The 21,273-nt window shown below is 40.1% G+C and overlaps 1 protein-coding gene across 1 annotated transcript in view; it reads right to left on the reverse strand.

Moving 5' to 3' along the window:
* LOC124134597 overlaps positions 1–15,730 on the reverse strand; it is a 71,304-nt gene extending 55,574 nt beyond the window's left edge. The window contains exons 1-5 of the mRNA XM_048400441.1: positions 15,632–15,730; positions 3,674–3,799; positions 1,773–1,908; positions 1,043–1,162; positions 293–516 (exon numbers count right to left, since the gene is read on the reverse strand). Coding sequence (XP_048256398.1) covers positions 293–516; positions 1,043–1,162; positions 1,773–1,908; positions 3,674–3,754 — 561 coding nt within the window. The 5' untranslated portion in view covers positions 3,755–3,799; positions 15,632–15,730. The remainder of the gene's footprint in view (positions 1–292; positions 517–1,042; positions 1,163–1,772; positions 1,909–3,673; positions 3,800–15,631) is intronic.
* Between the last annotated feature and the right edge of the window lie 5,543 nt (positions 15,731–21,273).

Raw genomic sequence — 21,273 nt, forward strand, 5'->3', positions numbered from 1 at the left:
GTAACCAAATAAACAGTTGTGTACCATCAACCTGGGAAAGGGCCTCCCTACATAAACGAGCATACAAACTCCTATTGCTGCCATGGCCATAACACGAGTTGTGCAGTAAAGCAGTGCGCATGTAAAGGGAAGTAACTGTGTGTCATAGTGTATCTCACTGTTTTTAAGCATTATAATTTCTTTTAAATGCGGACGGTGCCTGAGAACCAAGACTATTATTTTTTTTAACCTAAGATCATGGTGTCAATGTTTGTAGGTCAGCAAGATGTGTGGCAGGTTCCATCACACTCACCTGGCTGGAGTAGAAGATGGCGGCTACACTGGTCTCCCGGCACTCTGGTGACGCCAGGGGAATCTTGTTGGGGATGTTCACCCGTGTCCATGCCCCTGCCAGTGTAGCTGATTTAGTGGACCCGAAACTATCGTTTGGGTCTTGTTGCCAGAGGAAGATCTGAGACCAGTTGACGACAACCAGGGCCCGGGAGCAGTCATCTGCCACAACCAACTTGCTGGTGCCTGAAACAAAGGAGTGAGAGTGAGTGAGTGAGTTGGGTTTAACGCCCCTTTAGCAGTATTCCAGTTATATCGCGGCGTGTCAGCATAATGTGGGAGGAAAGCCCTAAGTGATGCAGGTCTCAGACGTTTACCACTTCGGTGAAACCCACGAGCATGGGTATGGTGCTGACAAACCTAGAGACATAATCGAGGTGAACCGGGATTTGAACCCACTATCATAGGTTTCTGGAGTGCCCAAGGGATGCAACTCTGCACAGCGAATCGCTGCGCCTAAGACAACTGGGCCACCCGTGCCCCCCTAAAGCAAAGGAAGAATGTGTACATGTGGAATATTAGAGCACATTTAAAATCAGGTCTGAGCTAATCCAGTCACAATCTCATAGAAGGAGATAGCATCAATGTTATTTGTTCTGGCTCTGGGTCTTTTCACCAATAGTTTTTTTTCTGATATCAAACATTGTTTCACAATAAAGTCAGCACTTCCACCAGAAAACACTAGAAATGCAGGACAGATGTAGGATGTTACCTGGTTTGAGTTTGTCTATGGAGACATGGTTCACGAGTCCTGTCACCATCTTCAGGCTGTCCCTGTCTTTGTGCCACACAAACAGATCTCCAGACCGCATCAGACCCACCAGGAACAGACCTGCAGGTCAGAGAGGAGAACAAAGGTGAAAACGGATTTTCATGTGTTTCTCTTAATCTGTGTTGTGTTTTCTGAGAGAAATATTTCGCCTGCACACTCATATTAACAGACGCTTAAAGTTAATAAACAAAACATATTATTTAAATTAATCTAACATTGATTGAATGGTTGATTGAATGGTTTATTGATTGAATGGTTGATTGAATGGTTGATTGAATGGTTGATTGAATGGTTGCTTGCTTGCTTGCTTGCTTGCTTGCTTGCTTGATTGATTGATATGGTTTTATGCCACTTTTAGCAATGTTCCAACAATATCACGATGGGGGACACCAGAAATGGGGTTCACACATTGTACCCATGTGGGGAATTGAATCCTGGCCTTCAGCGTGACTAGTGAACGCCCTAACCACTAGGCTACCCTACCACTCCTGTAATCTAACATGTCTTCATGATCATTCTTAAGCTTGGGGCAACCGACCATCCTGTCTGTTCTTAATTTTATAAAATATCACAGAAACATCTTGTGCAGTAAATTCTAACACTCTGATGAAGAAATCCAATCCATGCAAGAAAAAGCATTCTACTCAACTGTCGCCATGGTAATGCTTACCATTCTTTGTATGTGTGAGATGGACTGCTTCCCCAACAAGGGGAGATAATGCTGGAACCTTCCTCTTTGTCTTGCCTGATGGCACGAACAGCACACTGATCCGCCCGATGTCAAGGAGGAACAGGCTCTCCTTCTCCTGGAACACGGCACTCTCAGAATATAGGTAGACACAGGTACAGAATAGTTCAATATATTCTGTAAACAGTTACCATATTTTCTTGAGTACAGTGCGCACCCATGTATAATGCGCACCCCCCTCTAGCGGATTCAGTATTTTGGGAAAAAAAAAATTCGCTTATCAAGCGCAGAAAAAAATTACACCGTACCCCTTCAGCAAAGTCCAGTACGAACAGATGATGAGAAACTTGGTAAGTACAAATTCGAAATTTGAGATAAAAAATCACCAGACATGTTGATTTACTGTTTAATTTGTATTTTTTGTTCTGCTAGGCATTGTTTTCCGTCCAGGGATTAAGATTACCTTGTGTATCAGCAATCAGCTGTACACACGTTTTCTTGGAATCTACCGGTGATTCAGTCAAGACACACCCAATGATATAACTTTACAGGATTTTAATGCAAGGATCGCAAAAATTGTATCTGAAACTATTTTTTTTATCAGGAATAATATTATCCCTGGTAATCATTGTTTCCGACTGCCACAGTCAGATCATTTTGTGCTATTGCAGCTGGTGTCTTTCCTTAAAGTATTGGGTGAGTTTGCTAATACGTAAACCAACAGCTTACATTAATTTGGTATCAAGTTTTCAGCTGGTTGCTATATACATTTCTAAATGAGACTTGTGCACATTGCATACTGATAACTCAACAATATATGTTCAGCAGCCAATAAAGTGATGATCACCTTTGTGCATATTTATGGCATTGCATATTTGTCCACAGAATCAGCTCTTATTAGTTACTAAACTGTGTTGCATACACCAATCTCATTAAAATCAGATCTTAGTTCTAACTACCACCAAACAAAGATCTTAGGACATCCCATTACGGGTCACGTCAGAACGACCTTTCATCTATCCAATCAGAGCATCGCTTACCAGATCAGGAAGTTACAGCCAGAATGTGTTTTGTAATCATGCAACCTTAAAAAGGTTAAAATGTCGTATTCCGAAAGACAGTTATGACTGTACAACTGATTCCATCAAAATCATCGTCTATTTCTTGTTCAGTGGAATAAACATTTCAATGGAAGAGACTTTGCATAGCCTTTTGGAAGTACTGCCATACAATCTCGGCCATCTATTAGACATTCCAGTATGTTCTTTCGTTTAGTTTCCACATTTTTAATCAAGAACATTGTCAACATGTTTTTCAAGCATAATCTGAAATGGAAGTCGAAAGTTTGAAACTGGTGCCACAAACTAAGCTCGAGTGAGTATGGTTTTACGCCACTTTTAGCAATATTCCAGCAATATCACGGCGGGGGACACCAGAAATGGGCTTCACACATTGTACCCATGTCAGGAATTGAACCCGGGTCTTTGGCGTGACGAGCGAACGCTTTAACCACTAGACTACCCGACTGCCCCTCATAAAGCTCGAGAAAGCTGATTTCAGATTGGCTAATGTCGACTTCTTGTTAGTCATTTCATTGGGTGGTCAAAGTTTGTGAAAGGTCGTCCTCAGATCTTTACATAGCAGAAGTGAGAACAAAAATCTTAATGCGGTTGTGCATGCGATGAACAGGGGAATTCCATTGTGACATGTTGATGACACAAGATACTGACAGTGTGGAAGCCTATTACTTATGCTGCGTGATGACCATTAATATCTTCGGCAGTAATATAATCATGATAATTAGGATAATAATTAGGGCCATTGTACATTGCATGTCTTCAAGTATGATGCTAGCTGTACATGATGCTGATGTATCCACTCACCTGCCCTGCCCAGACAATCTGTGGCCATGGCTTCCTGCGCTTGATGCTGGTTGAGGCCAACACATCGATGTCCAGCTTCATGGCTGCAGGACAGAAGTGACCCTCGGCTTTCCTGACCTACACCATCTGAAAGGTGCACATGCCCTGTACAGGAAACTCACACAAAAAATATGACTGTAACATAGAAGTGTTGCATTATTGACAACATACTTGTGTTGCACTTGATTATCTAATGAAAGTTATGCCTGTGCAAAAACGTGCAAAAACTTATATTATCCTATCTAATCGGGAGACTAGACTCAGACAACTGGTAGCCTTAGCTAGGGGTGTCACGATAAATCAAAATATCGATATATTGCTATTGGTAAGCACTTTAAGTCAATAAATCGATTGTTAAATCAGTTTCCGATCAATAGTATCGATTTCAGTTGGGAATATCGATAGTTTCGATTGTAGTTAACATATCAATAAAATACATGCAAAGCTGTTCAAATTGGTTTTTCTTTTGATCATGGGTGGTAGTAATTTACACATGGGAATGTGGAAGGTTTTTTTTCTTATAATATTAGGGTTAAGAAAAAACTACTCATTCATATCTCAAACTTTACTTTTTGTTCGTTGTAATGGTTATCACATTCAAAGGAAACTTCAGTTCCAAGGTTTAATTCAACTCTAAAACACATCTAAAATGATACACTGAAAAATATCGATATTTATCGCAATAGTTGCTTGCAATATTAATAGTTATCGCAATAGTTTCTTTCAAAATCAGTAGTTATCGCAATACTAATAGTGATTTCCAGACCAATAGTCACCCCTAATCATAGTAAAATATTTATGCAAATCATTCAAACACTACGTTATGTGCCTACATGGTCTAGTGGATATGGTGTCTGCCTGGAGAGCGGACAGTCTGTGGTTAAAACCCCGGAATATCATGCCAAAAGATGTTAAAAGTAGAATGAGTGGAGTATGCATGTTAAAACTGCGGCATGGTATCTCAGTGGGCTACCACTAAAAAAACGGCATAAGTCAGGACCAGGACAAGCAGCCACACACACGTCACTATGTAAGTGCAATAATCTTGAACATAGTCTTAAACCCAATTTTACCTCACCTCAATTGTGTGTTTGCTACCAAAATGAGTATGACACATAACACTCTAACTATTAATAATTATCCTAATTACATGGAGACAATGTCTAATTTCATACATGACATTATTACAATGTCAACACTAAGACAGAAATGGGCTCTAGATTGTGGTGCAGTCTCCCATTAAATCCATCCCAGGTTCAATATATGGTTACAATCATACATTAATTTCATCATATATACTAGTGTAGGCACTGGAAAAGTGCTAAGTAATTAGCATGTGCAAGATTCCATAACTCAGACTAAAGGAAACAGTACAACAGTCGGAGACTTTGTACGGAATATCACAGACCACCGTGAAGATGCGGATCCCCTGTGAGCAAACTGAGGAAGAGGGTCAGAGGTGTCCCTCTTGGACAAGTACAAGACACCTGGTTGGACACCATGGATGAGACACCTGAAGTTCCCCGTGCTGAGGGACTATATGGTGATGAACTGTGACTATTCAGAGACATTCAATTCAATTAATCAGTGCTAATAAAGAATTTTAATTAATATATTTATAACATCTGTCTTTGGGTGCATAATCTTCCCATAAATAAAGTACCAAGTTTACTTTCTGCAGTATTTTATATATATCTTTACTTAAGTATATAAAGTACACAAAGTACAAGATTACTTTTCTACTTTTCTTGATCACTCCATTCTAATACTTAGGTAACATAGGGTAGACCAGTCAGTGCCTTCCGCCATGACCTATGTTGTTTTAAGGTGTGTGACAAATGGGACGTGTAACTAGTGGGAAGATACCCTCAGACCATTGCAGTCACTCTTGCATTAATCCATCAGCTGGTCATGGCCACACCCAGAATTACTTTTGGACAATGTGTGTACCATTTTTGATACCTTATTTGTCAATGTATACATGGTATATGGGACTGTTACACACATGAAAACAAATATCATATTCAGTCTTGGTGGTATAGTATGACTCCATATTATTGCTGGCTTTATATTATCGTGGGCTTTATATTATCGCGGTATCAGCAAATCTTGTAATACACATCCCTTCGACTGTTTACTTATGCAAATCTAAACACGATATTTCATCTCTTGATTGAATACAGGACTCGTTGCGGTATGTCACAGCGACTCGTAAGTTTACACATTAACTTTTTAATGTTTCTGGAATGGTTTTGAAGTGGAATTACCCCTACCTCCAGTTGAAACTGGTAAGAAAAGAACCCATTTGTTTAGACGAAGTCCCTTGACCTAGCCTAGGCCGTATGCATACCGAGTATGCAAATCCAAAACAGGAAGTGATGTAAACCACATAATACACACATATCACACCACAAAATAGCCATACCACGATAATATAGAGTTGCCTGCCCTTGAGTCACTTGATAGGTAAATTGTTTACAAAACTTTGTAAAGAAAATCAGCATTGATCAATCCTAATTGACAGGTCATAAAAAAATGAAACATGTTGCGTTAGTAAGCGTGCACCATTACGTTCCATTATAAATTAACTATGGTGATAATATAGCGTACCATCCTACATTCATTGGTTCCTTCACTCTGGAGTTTGGGTATTTCTCATAGAAGCAGTAGTGTAATGTTCTGTGGGCAGTGATCTTTTTCAAACCAGGTTTTAGCACGTGTCGCCGGATTTATTAGTTGCCAAGAGTTATCTCTTTTTCATTTTACGGACGCTTCATCTCTCAATCTTACTCCTGGTTGTCTTACCATCAGTATCTCGTGCTAATACCTGGGGTGTGACGTGGACACTTTCAAATGCCACTTCATGTCACGCCATTGTCGAGGGAAGACATTCTTTCTTCCTCGACACATCAATTCATGTTGATGTAATTTATATATTTTTACAGGTATGTACCCGTGTCTATCTACTTTCTTTATGGAAATCTAGTCAATAGAATAGGTAACGCGATTGTAGAAACTAAATAATTAATGTTGTAAATTGTGAATATCATACTCGGTCTAAAGGCATCGCGTTGCACGAGATTACTAATTCAAACACTAAGTTTAAAGCACCATCCTGTAAGTAAGATTGTGAGTGAAAGATCTGGTTAAGTTCCATTTGTTTATCATGTATATATATTTTATTATTACATGAAAGATCATAAAAATGTTACTTTGTTTATAATGTGGTGACGTCACACATAACGTGTGCCGCCGAAATCATTTATTGCTGCATTTATAGTATATAAAGTAACAGCGTTTGAATATTATATTGTGCCATGCTATGCAACGTAATAAAATGGACTTCATGTCACGCCATTGTCGAGGGAAGACATTCTTTCTTCCTCGACACATCAATTCATGTTGATGTAATTTATATATTTTTACAGGTAATAAATCCTTTTATACCTCATCCGCACCGCCTCAGTTCCCTCGATTACATCGTTGGCAGAACCCGCGACAAAATGGCGCCCGAACAGGGACTGAGGTAGAGCCACAACATCATTAACAACGTCATCACAACATCAACATCGTCGTTATCGTCCACGTGATCATCGTTTTCAACCATATCATCCTTATCACCTGAATCACCTTCACAGACTTTTTAAGTATATACTTTGACATTTTAATGATTTTATAATCATAAATCTATATTGTCAAGCTGTGATAATTTATATTCAGACATTGATATTCAAGGACGACTGTGATATTCAAGGACGACTGTGATAGACATTATATGCAGGCAAGTGTGCATTAGAATATCTCCACCTGTACTTGTGTTGTACGCTTCTCATGGCGATGGACTCCGAACACTTCCAGAAATGTTAACATTATTTTTTACAATCTGCAAAGATGAACTTTAACGTCTGCTGATTGACTATTACACTGCTGATTTCACGCTGGAAATGTGTATGCCGTGGAAATTGGTGATATCTATACTGCATGTTTATGCTTTACTACCAGCTTTATCTATTTATTAGTATTTGTGCGCACTAGGTCCTGTTGCATGTATATATATATATATTCTTATAAATCCATATAGTAGATACTTCAAGTGTTTATTATGTGATGATAAGAATATTGACTAACACTGCAGTTATTTATTATTAGTTAGTTGATACTTAGTCTGAGATAAACATTAGTGTTTAGCTTTAGTTATTAATATTAGTCTTAGATATTGGGAGACAATTAGACAATCTGTATAAACGATGTCTACTTAGATAATTGTCTCATCTTGGACTTTGTTATTCAATTTCTTAGATTATTTCTTAGTTTATTTCATTCTTCAATATCTTAATTTAGCATTAGTTTTAGTATTTACTTCATTGGGTGAATGAGAATGATCGCGACCCACATCACCGGCATTAGCACTTACTAATGTAAACAAGCACTTGTTTTCGCGTCACTTTTCGCGTTCCGTGCCTTCACTTCGCGTGTTTACATCCGGTTACGTAACTTGTTCTTGACTACGCGTGTTTACATCGGTACTTTGCTTCCGCGTTATAGACAATCTTATTTAATAAAATCATGTAGGTTTCATACTGAGTTTTCTTTTAATAACTGGTGACACTATTCCTGACTTTGTCATTGGTAATTACCTCCCTTTGCTACACACTGTAGACTGCTATACATTTGCTCTTCACTGTATTATGCTTTACATTTTATTAATATGAACTGACGTTTGTGTTACACAGTATCCTTAGTGAATCAGGCGATATTGGTTGGCTGTCACATCCGTGGGTTGTGTTTGGTTGGTTTGCTCTTTCTGAGTTGGCAGTAGGTCTTGTGTATACACAAGCTGGTATTATTTTTGTTCGTTATATTGGCTTCAGTTGGTGTGGCACTTGGTGTGTTCTTTGTTTATCACTGAGGATAATCGGAACTTTGGTGATTGTGCATCTGTTGTTCTGGCAATAGATAGTCCTGTATCCGTACTTCATCGTTCAACATGGCTTCTGGAGGTGAGAACTGGAATGATGACAAGCCAATAACACAGGAAGACGAACAGAAGATGTTAGCATATCTCACTACCACTGGCCGGTATAACATTCATCCTGTACCCCCTTCCTTCTTGCTTCACCAAAGCAACGTATCTACGCCAGTACATAAAAGGGAGCCCATCACGCCAAGACATCTAGGATTTGAACCTGGACACACCACTGATCAACATGTCCCTACAAATAGATCACCATACGAATACAGGGGATCTCTCAACCAGCAGATGTACCAATTTCAGTTGCCTAGGATTTCCCACTTTTCCGGAGAAACCCCTGTACCGAAAACGGAGTCATCATTTGAAACTTGGAAATGGGAAGTCAGATGCCTTATTCGAGATGATGCTTACCCACCTGCTATTCTGTCTCAGGCTGTGAGGAAGTCCCTCAAAGGTGATGCATCAAGTGTTCTTCTTTCACTAGGTGACAAGGCAACAGTTGACACTATCGTGAGGAAACTGGAAGGACTATATGGCACGGTGGATAATCCGGAATCCCTGATGCAAGCTTTCTACACGACTCGTCAACAGGAATCTGAATCAGTTGCATCATGGGGAATTAGATTGGAAACCCTACTACAGAGAGCCACAGATAGAGGAAGCTACATGGATGCTACATCGAGAGACAGTATTCTGAGGAATAAATTCTGGAGTGGATTATTTCGGGAAACATTAAAGAATGCTACCCGGCCTTCATTTTACTCAGGACAGGATTTTGAGGATCTTCTGCAGACCACAAGAGAAATTGAACGTGAGATGCAAGGAGAGCCACATCCAAGGATGAGATCCAAGGTCCAACAGCAACCACACGTCATGGATAGGAACCCCACACCAGATACAGATGTTTCTGCCAAGATATCTCAGCAGCTATCAGAAGTTATAAAGAGACTGGACAAGCTGGAACCAGCGCAGCCAAAGCAACAGCCCCAGACGGACAACAAACTTCTGAAGCAGATCTTGGATAGACTTTCAGTATTAGAAGCCCGGAAGGATTCTTCTACAGTTACAGGTATCCCAGTTAGAGGCAGAGGTCGTGGTAGACTTGAACGTGGGAGACGTGGTGGATCTTTAAACTAGAATGGCCTACTGCTGAAGGGCTAGTAGAGGCCAATGGAAGTGATAGCCCTAACCCAACAGATTTACATGACAGAATGATCGGAGAGGCTAATGAAACTCAAGTAGTCATCGCTGGCATTAAATGTTCTGCACTTTTAGATACAGGATCCCAGATTACAACTGTCAGTCAAGCCTTTTACAACTCTACATTATCAGAGATTGAATGTCAGCCCCTAACTGAGTTTGAACTTCAAATAACTGGAGCTGGAGACACTAACATACCTTACTCTGGATACATTGATGTATCAATATACATTCCTTGCTATGATGTCGAATTGCAGATTCCTATACTAATAACCAAGGATACAAAATACAACAAGGACATCCCTGCAGTGATTGGCATCAATGTTCTCAAGAGATTAAAATCCAGAAACCAGGAAACAGGAAAAGGATTACCAAAGGAATGGACTACTGCACTGGATTCAATTAGTTACAACGGCATTCTAGGAACAGTCAAGTCTACCAATGATAAACCTATCATTATTCAGCCAAATGAGATGGTCACCCTCAGTGGAGTTATTCGTCATAGTCCAGGGAATTACACTGCTGTTACTGAACATCTTGAAGTTGAATACGACATGCATACAGGTTTGTCTGTTTGTCCACGCCTAGTTGAAGTTGGAAAACATGGGAAGTTATCCAGAATACCAGTTCGATGCTGCAACCTGTCTGCAAGAGTCATCACCATCCGTCCAAAGACCAGACTCTGTCAACTCCACCAAGTTCGTGTCATTACACAAGTGCCCCTGTATGTATCTGCTAATAAGACGAATCATGTATCAGAGGACACAACAGATACTTCTTCTCAGCACTGCAAATCAAGGATTGATCTCTCTGACAGCCATCTTGATGACCCACAGAAGCAAGTAGTCTCTGACATGCTACAGCGTTGGGATTGCATCATGTCTTCAGATATCACAGACTTAGGTTGTTGCAACACTGTGAAGCATGGAATCAGGTTGACAGATGATACTCCTTTCAAGCAGCCACATCGAAGAATCCCTCCTGGATTATTTGAAGAAGTAAGGGAACACCTACATGAGATGATAGCATGTGGAGCCATTAGAGAATCTCACAGTCCCTACTCATCTAATGTGGTGTTAGTCCGCAAACAGGATAACAGTCTACGTTTCTGTCTTGACATGAGATTGTTGAATTCAAGAACAGTTCGGGATTCCTACTCAATTCCAAGAATTGATGAAACCTTAGATTGTCTGTCTGGATCGAGATGGTTCTCCAAGTTGGACTTGCGCTCTGGATACTGGCAAGTTGAGCTTGAGGAAAAGGACAAGGAGAAAACTGCATTTTCCGTTGGACCATTAGGTTTTTATGAATGTAATAGAATGCCATTCGGTCTAACCAACGCTCCAGCAACATTTCAAAGGCTCATGGAGAAATGCATGGGAGATTTAAATCTAAGAGAATGTCTCATCTACCTTGATGACATCATCATCTTCTCAAGCACAATTGACGAGCACTTGGAAAGACTGGAAGCAGTATTTCAAAGACTCAGAAATAACGGACTAAAGCTAAAACCATCTAAATGTCAGCTTTTCAGAAAAAGGGTGAAGTATCTTGGTCACATTGTATCTGTTAATGGAATCGAGACTGATCCAGAGAAGATTAGTGCTCTGAAGACCTGGCCAGTACCACAGAATACAGAAGATGTTCGCAAATTCCTAGGATTTACTGGGTACTACAGGCGATTTGTGAAGGATTTTGCCAAGATCACTAAGCCACTCAATGATTTGCTCGTAGGACAACCCAAGAAGAAGAGCAGGCGACCTACAAAAGTGATCAACAATTGGATCTGGTCAGGAGAACAGCAAGCAGCATTTGATACTCTCATCCATCATTTAACGCAACCACCGATACTCGCCTATGCTGATTATTCCCTGCCTTTTGAGGTACACACAGATGCAAGCGGAGCTGGACTTGGAGCAGTTCTTTATCAGAAGCAACAAGGATGTTTGAGGGTTGTAGCCTATGCCAGTAGAGCTCTACGGAAGAGTGAGAAGAATTACCCAGCTCACAAACTGGAATTCCTGGCACTCAAGTGGGCAGTAACTGACAAGTTCCACGAATATCTCTATGGAAACAAGTTTGAAGTGAAGACGGATAATAATCCTTTGACATATGTCCTCACTACTGCTAAACTTGATGCCACTGGACATCGCTGGCTAGCAGCACTTTCAGCATATGATTTCAAGATCATTTATCGCCAGGGAAACAAGAACCAAGATGCAGATGGATTGTCCAGACGGCATAATCATGGAGCTGATTTAACCAAACTGGATGTTCCAAGTATCAAGGCCATCTGTCAAGTTCACCAGGCGATAGGTACTCGTGCTGAAAGTCTCACCTTTTATGAGGAGGCCATATATCCAGAGGAACCATCCCTGCCTTTAGCCTCGAAAGAACACAACTGGAGGAAAGAACAATCACTGGATAAAACACTTGCTCGGCTGATATCACTTTTGAACCTAGGACACAAGCCAACAGCACGCCAACGTTCTCTTGAAGATCAATCCGTCAGGAAACTCCTTCTGGAATGGGACAAGTTTCTTCTAAACAAAGGAGTTCTCTATCGAAGTGTGAACAGTTGTGATGGAGTTGTACATCAAATTGTGTTACCAACCATACACACGGAAACAGTTCTCAAGGCCATCCATGATAATTCAGGACATCAAGGCAGAGACCGTACTCTCGACTTAATTCGAAACAGGTTCTTCTGGACTGGCATGAATGAAGATGTAGAGAGATACATTCGTAAATGTGGAAACTGCATCAGACGAAAATCACCTGTAACAAGGAAATCAGCTGAGCTAGTCAACATTCAGACAACCCAACCAATGGAACTAGTGTGCATGGACTACCTGCAATTGGAGGAATCAAAAGGTGGATTTGGGAACATTCTTGTGATCACAGATCATTTTACAAGATATGCTATTGCCATACCAACCAAGAATCAATCCGCCAAGACAACAGCAAGAGTTCTTTTTGATAATTTCCTTGTGCACTATGGATTTCCAGCCAAACTTCACAGCGACCAAGGGAGAAACTTTGTAGGCAATATCATCAAGGAGTTATGTCAACTGACAGGAATTCGGAAGACTCGAACCACACCATATCATCCCCAAGGAAACGGAATGTGTGAGAGATTCAACCAGACTCTTCTGAACATGTTGGGAACCCTTGATGAAGATAAGAAAACTGACTGGAAGACTTATGTTTCTCCACTGGTTCACGCCTACAATGCCACAAAGCATGAGAGTACAGGATACTCACCTTTCTACCTTATGTTTGGTCGACATCCACGCCTGCCTGTTGATGCTTTCCTTGGAGTCAAGAAGATTGGTGATGACCACACTACCACGACTGAATATATCAACAAATTGAGAAAGAGATTAAACTTTGCTTATGAAAGTGCATCACGTGAAGCCCAAAGAGCTGGTCAACGTCATAAGAAAAGATATGATGCCAAAGTGCGTGCCTCAACTCTCCAACCTGGTGACCGTGTCCTTGTTCGTCTTGTAGGACTTACTGGGAAACACAAGCTTGCTGATAAGTGGGGACGGGATGTGTTCCAAGTTGTAAACCAACCAAATAAGGACATCCCAGTATTCACCCTGCAACAGGAAGATGGCAAAGGACTGAAGAAGACACTTCATCGGAACATGCTCCTGCCACTTGTGTCAATACCAGCGGAACCAGTGTTTGGACATCAGAAAAACAATGAAAGAAAAGCAGGGACGAAGAAATCTGTATCCTTGAAGGTGAAAGAATACCAAGAACTCATGGAGTCAGAAGACGAAAATGCCGAGGAAGTATTTGTATTGTTACCAGATCCGATTAGTCCACCAGTGTCTCAGGTTACTGGATCCAATGGAACTAACTTTGGTCGAGATCTAGAAGAAAGAACTGAAGCTAATAGAGAGGAATCCATGGAAACAGTAGGAACTGTGATTGAGCTTGAAGACTCATTTCCTGCTGACACGTCTCCTGGACCACCATCTAACAGTTCTCCAACACGCTATACTTCCAGCCCTCCTGAACAGTCATCTGCTTCAGCGGAAGAGGAGCCCGGTACAACGTCCGCTCCTGACGAGGATGTAGTTGCAGACTCCACTGATCATGTGTCAGAACGGAATTCTGATATGGGGAGGCCTACCCGTAACAGAGCTCCTCCGTTTTGGCTCAGAAATGGCGATTGGGTAACTGACTACAGTATTCTTGCCAAATCATCTGTTTCCTCTGATAAAGATGTTTTCCTTTCTGAGGATACATCATCGGCCGCTGGTATCTCTGAATCGTTTGAGGTTTTTGTATAGTTGTGTTGTTAACTTTCAAAGTTGTGGACTCATAATGTGTGTAAGTAGTTGTATAAAGGTTTCACTTTTCTCTGTTTGGATGCTTCAGCGCATTTTAATGTTGAGGACAACATTTCTCAAAGGGGGGGAAGGTGTCGCCGGATTTATTAGTTGCCAAGAGTTATCTCTTTTTCATTTTACGGACGCTTCATCTCTCAATCTTACTCCTGGTTGTCTTACCATCAGTATCTCGTGCTAATACCTGGGGTGTGACACTTTCAAATGCCACTTCATGTCACGCCATTGTCGAGGGAAGACATTCTTTCTTCCTCGACACATCAGTTCATGTTGATGTAATTTATATATTTTTACAGGTATGTACCCGTGTCTATCTACTTTCTTTATGGAAATCTAGTCAATAGAATAGGTAACGCGATTGTAGAAACTAAATAATTAATGTTGTAAATTGTGAATATCATACTCGGTCTAAAGGCATCGCGTTGCACGAGATTACTAATTCAAACACTAAGTTTAAAGCACCATCCTGTAAGTAAGATTGTGAGTGAAAGATCTGGTTAAGTTCCATTTGTTTATCATGTATATATATTTTATTATTACATGAAAGATCATAAAAATGTTACTTTGTTTATAATGTGGTGACGTCACACATAACGTGTGCCGCCGAAATCATTTATTGCTGCATTTATAGTATATAAAGTAACAGCGTTTGAATATTATATTGTGCCATGCTATGCAACGTAATAAAATGGACTTCATGTCACGCCATTGTCGAGGGAAGACATTCTTTCTTCCTCGACACATCAATTCATGTTGATGTAATTTATATATTTTTACAGGTAATAAATCCTTTTATACCTCATCCGCACCGCCTCAGTTCCCTCGATTACATCGTTGGCAGAACCCGCGACACACACAAACTCTTATTGCCAAAAATATATTGAAATGGATCTCTGACATTGCCGGACAGTATACTACACAAATGTAAGCACAGTGTCTTAAGTATGACTGCTTCGAATGCTGCTATAGTAGGAGCACCAAACAAACATACACATTTACCAAACCAAATACGCTACAGTGGGTAAACAGCAACCTATCCTTGCATGTTGAGGGGCGGTGATGTTAGCACTTTTTTATTATTTATTATTGCCGGTCACATCAAACAACGCTACTTTTATGACATTGTAACAATATGCTAACGTGGAATTGATGATAACATTTGAATACCCGAGGTTAACCATATTTCAGCCTTGAAATCCAAAGTGATGATAGGACATTCAGGCAATGTACTGGAGATAATTACATTTCGTGGATGGTTGTCAATGCTAGATCTGCTACTGTCCGGAAATGCAGGGCTATTAAATAACTGCACATAGGCGATCCACTTAAAGAAACTTTGTATAATTACACTAACAGACAAAATAGACATCAAATTATAAATACCTTCACTTTTGGAAACAACAAGTGTCTTCTTAATTAGTTATTATATAATTCGACATGTGTAAATCATGTCAAATCCTGTTCTAAGAGGCCGCCATGAGAAATATCTATACCAGAATGCATCACTGTAAACAAAGGGGGAGTCACTCTAAAGAGCCTTGTGCTAAGCGAGTTTGTTGGTAAAGTAACCGCCGTAGACCAATACAAACATTCACATGACTTTTTTGTACTTTGGGGAATATCAAAAAGTTATTTCAAAATGTCAAGATAAGTGGTATTTATTGCGAATGCTTGCAATAACAAAGTATTAACATAGAAGAAAATCAATTTAGAGATTTAAGTTAATACTTTTCACTTAATTCATTCTTTAATGTTTAATTAACAGGGAGTATAACAAAAGCAAGACATTATGGATTGTCTTTTTAGAGTTCAAGTTTGTTTGTAGGTTAAGAAGTGCCGTGCAAAATATATTTTCTCTGAGACGTCCCCAACATCCTAGGCCAAGATGGTAACTGTGGACTTATGGAACATTGAGATTGCGTCATTATTCCCGGACATAACAAACATATAAAGTTCGAAGAGTTCGGTAAACGGCGTGTCGACTGCCTGAAACTAAAGCATAAGGAAGCATACTGAAAACATTTGAAACAAATACCGAATTTGATATATAACTGTATTGTTTGACAATATCCCAATACGCAAAAGAACAATTATTTATTTGTAACTTTTAAAGGCTTATATGCTAATCATGACATTTTCTCACTGTATGTATTCCTTTACAAGTATATCTAATTCAGTATGAGATTGATCAATCATACCATCATAAATGACTCACCTTGCATACTTGCTGAGCGGAATTTTTTAATTCTTGTTCATTTATTTCTGCTCCGTCACAGAGAAGCAACGTAATACAGGTTCCAACACTGACACTATTTCTATCATCATTATTATTATCACGAGGATCACAAATCTAGAAAGGGCAGATTGACGTGGGTTTCGTGCTTTCAAAAGCGACGCTGTTCAACTGTTCTGAATGTATTGGTATCTTAATCATTTTTAGTTAGAATATAGCACCTTAGAATCAGCAGATAGTGTCAATTCAGGAACAAGGAGTATCAGTTTCTATCAGCAGTGATGACAAGTGGTCAAGCGTTATCTCGCCACTGACCACGCGGTGCCGGGGAACTGGACAGCCGCCTGTGGGATATCGGTGATGTCTCTGTCAGCTGCAGTAGCCCCGTAAACCTCAGATCCATCAACCGCCAGGTGGCGTTCCAAGGCCCTGGGCGCTGAATCAAAAAATCAAAACTACTACTGCTGCCACTACCATTACCAATAATAATGATAACGATAATACTGCTGATGATGTTACTACTGCTCCTCCACATCCCCCTACTGCTATTGTTTTTGCTACTCGTACTTCTATTTATATGTCTACACCTACTTCTACTGCTACTGCTACTTCTACTCCTAAGGTTATGTTATTGTTATTATTAATATTAATATTGCTACAGTTCCAGCTCTCACTGAATTTCAACTGCTGCTACTGCTATAAATTACAGGGTGTTCAGCATTTTAGAAAGTTCCAACAAAGTGTCTGCCACTGTGGCTACCACTACCACTACCACTCAAAAGCGGGTCAGACCCGTGAAGATCCGGGGTAGAACAGGTCTTCAGCAACCCATGCTTGCCGTAAAAGGCGACTATGCTTGTCGTAAGAGGCGACTTACGTTTGTTTGTTAACGCCGCACTCAGCAATATTCAAGCTATATGACGGCGGTCTGTAAATAATCGAGTCTGGACCAGACAATCCAATGATTGACATTATGAGCATCGATCTACGCAATTGGGATACGATGACATGCATCAACCCAGTCAGCAAGTCTGACCACCCGATCCCGTTAGTCGCCTCGCCTTTTATATGTGGTGCTGAAGACCTATTCTAACCTGGATCTTCACCGATTTGTAGGGTTGAAACCCCTTAACGCAGTTACGACAATACACATTCCAGGGTTATGATTATTAAAGTCTGAATAGCGGTCTTGACTTCTGTGAAACATACGGTGATTACATGATAATATTCCGTGTTTCTGTGTAATCCAACACATGGTTTCTATTATACATAACACACACACTAGCAGGCCAACCATCGCTTCTCTGACAATCGCAGCATTCAACGTGATAAACATCTTGACCATCGTTCGAGGCAGAAAGCATTCCTTGTAATGGCGATACGCAGCGGTATCAGTGGAGAAATGTCTCTGATATGGCTCATTTCCATCTTCTGACAAATACAGAGATGGGCGCTGGTCTGATAATATCAGTGTTGATGGCTGGCTGAAAACAGGCCTCGGTTGAACCAGCATTATGTAACATGTCAGGCGTCCTGCAGGCGCGTCATATGGTTTAGCATGCACCGATTATCACGCACTGGGGTGGGTCTTACTTGTTTGAATATGAAGTATTTTACGATAATGTTGTTGAAATGGATTTTGAAACTAATTTGTGTAATTGTAGTGTTGACCAGTCAATATACTGTATGACTATTATTACCGCCTCTAAACAGATTATGTACAGTACTAGTATTACACCACATAAATAAAGTGTGTATAATTTTACCCCGTGTTACCATGGTTACTACAGTATTTATTATTCAAACACAGTATGTATAATTATACCTCGTTTAAACACCGTATGTACGACATCAGGTACTTTTAAAACAAATGTAGAAATTCATTTCTATGAAATAGTGAGAGGGGTTTAACGATATACAGTAAACTACGGTTATAACGAACTGAAAGGGACCACCCATTTCAGTTCGTAATAACCGAAGTTCGTTATAAGCATATATAGCATATATGCAACACATGGCCGGGGCTAACAAGTAAGTTCGTTATATCGGTCAGTTCGTTATAAGCGTGTTCGTTATAACCGTAGTTTACTGTATGTATATAATCGCATATCTTACTATATGCTCTAAACACATTACCCGTAGGGCGAAAACATTACCGCCCGCCCGCCCGCCCGCCCGCCCGCACAAACGTATGTTAGAGGCAGTGTATATGACTAAAGTGCCAGGCAAAAGAAAATATACGCCCATGTTTAATGGTGGTCAAGAATGAAACAAACAGGAAATGTTTATTCGATGGTAATGTATTTGAAACTCCTGTCATAGTTGTGTTTTGGGCCTTACGTTTTCATTGCATTGTTTTGGTGGCAGTTTTCATCCTCGTAACGTTTTGATACCACCGTTCGATCGTTATTTTTGAGGTCAAGTTTCAAGTGCGTCTATCTTTCTTTTGCCCGGGAGTTTAAATAAAACTCCATAGACTAACATATACATTTAGTCTGAATTATTTTTATTACACAACACATTTCTCTCCTCCAAAAAACATCTTTTCCTGACACTGCCTACATGTGGAATAGAGCTGCCTAGACTTTTTTTTTATAATTTTAGATTGGTTTTGGTTTCAGAAAATATATATATATTCCATACTGATGGTGCAGGACCTGAAACAAATATATCCAATACAGCCCATGCAAGTCTAGAATACTGAAGAAAGTCCCTGGGCTCCTTTCTATTATATCTATAACTATAATTTAACAACTTTTTTTTCTTCTGTAAATTATGTTCATTTCAGAGACTAGATGTTAGTCTAGACTGAAGACTTTGCTGTAAGAAGTACGGTGGGAAGGATAGTGGCTACTGGTCAAATCGTTGGCTCACCACACCGAAGAGTCGTGATCATTTCGATAAGTACAGTCTTTTAAGTCTGTTCTTGGCGTTCCCGGTCGTATTAGAAGCAGTCTAAAACCATTCTCACTCACTCTCCGTGTTGTTGTTGTTGTCTTAAGTGTTTATAAAGGTCGTGTGTATACAAAAGGGATGGCTACTATTTGGGAGGGGGGGGGGGGGGGGGGGGGGGGGTGTGTGTGTGTTTAAAGAAGGGGGTCATATATAGATGTCACTGAGCTACACCAAAGCTATGTGTGTACCAGAATCCCTGGTGTGTGCAATTACAAAAAGGGTTGAAGATAGGAATCCCGAGTTCCCTGTGAACAATAAAGAAGATGAAGCTGAGGGGAAACTATTCAAGATAAGTGGCACATTTACAATGCGATAACGGTCTGCTATATCTCACTGTATAGATAATTACACACAGTCGAGCGTGTGTGTACCCACGTGGTACATTTATCACGAAACACCCTTGTCACGCATGCGCACTAATCACATCAACAATGGTGGAGTAATTAGCGTAATTTCCAAGGTCACGACCGAAAATCACAAATCTTGTCCAAAGTACAGAAATTAAATGATGTTTTTGTCAATTCCATACAACTTCTTATAACTCCTTCAGTCACTTTTGTCTAGGTCAAAATGAATGAATGAGTGAGTGTTGTTTAACGCCGCCGTATTGAGCAATGTTTCTGTATACAGCCTGAGAACGATCTACGTCAGGGTATGGGGGATAGACGATGCTAGCAATCAGTCAAGTCCTTATAACATGCATTTGTTCCTCGTGTTTTGCATACAACATTTACATCTGTTCCTTGTGTTTTGCATAAGATATCTACATCTGTTGCTCGTGTTTTGCATAAGATATGCATCTGTTGCTCGTGTTTTGCATAAGATATGCATCTGTTCCTCGTGTTTTGCATAAGATATGCATTTGTTCCTCGTGTTTTCATTAGATATGCATCAGTTCCTCATGTTTTGCATACCATATCTACATCTGTTCCTCGTGTTTTGCATAAGATATGCATCCGTTCCTCGTGTTTTACATAACTATATCTGAAAGTAACCACCGCATTTAGAACAGTGCAAAGCAGTTACGAGGCTAAGACTCAGTGCTCACGACCTTCAAATTGACTGAGGAAGATACTGTAATATTAATGAATCAGAAGACGAGGAACACTTCCTCTCTACAAAGATCTGAGACAGGAACTAAATTCATCGACCGCCTTAGCTATGCACCCAGTATATAAAATACTACTAAATCCACCAGTGCCTTTTGCAAAAATTATCTCTCATTTCGTTTACAAAATGGTCATGCAAAGACAATCCGCATCTCCTCTCTAGACCTTAATCATAGCAATATTTGTATTCCATTGTGTACATCGATGTTTATAACTTTTCATTACAACAAGTCATCTTCATGCTTTGTACCCTGCCCCCTGTGGGTGTTTATGCACAATACATTTTCTTCGTCTTCTCTGTTCCTCGCTTTTTGCATAAGATATGCATCTGTTCCTTGTGTTTTGCATAAGATATGCATCTGTTCCTTATGTTTTATATATAGGGGGTATATATTTTAGTTACTAACCAGTAACGAGTTCCTGTGATTCGTACGGGTCAGGGTGATAATTTTAGATTTCTTAAACTACGCGAACCCAATTTAGAAGGAAACATACACAATTACAGAAAATACACGTTACCCTGATCATAACCTCATCAACAATTAACGTGGGTATAATGTCCCGGCACATGTGTTTCGGTGTATGAGAATTTCCGCTCTACAGCCAATGACAAATTCTTTATGTCAAGCGATTCAGTTCTCACTGAAGTAGCGCTTGTCATCAAGCCCACATGTGTTGGTCAAGATCTGCTGACCGCTCGCATCGTGATGTCGACCCCTGCTTATAGC

The sequence above is a fragment of the Haliotis rufescens genome, unplaced genomic scaffold (genome assembly GCF_023055435.1).
Source record: "Haliotis rufescens isolate VD_foot unplaced genomic scaffold, xgHalRufe1.0.p SCAF_2, whole genome shotgun sequence".
Taxonomy (NCBI): Eukaryota; Metazoa; Mollusca; class Gastropoda; order Lepetellida; family Haliotidae; genus Haliotis; species Haliotis rufescens.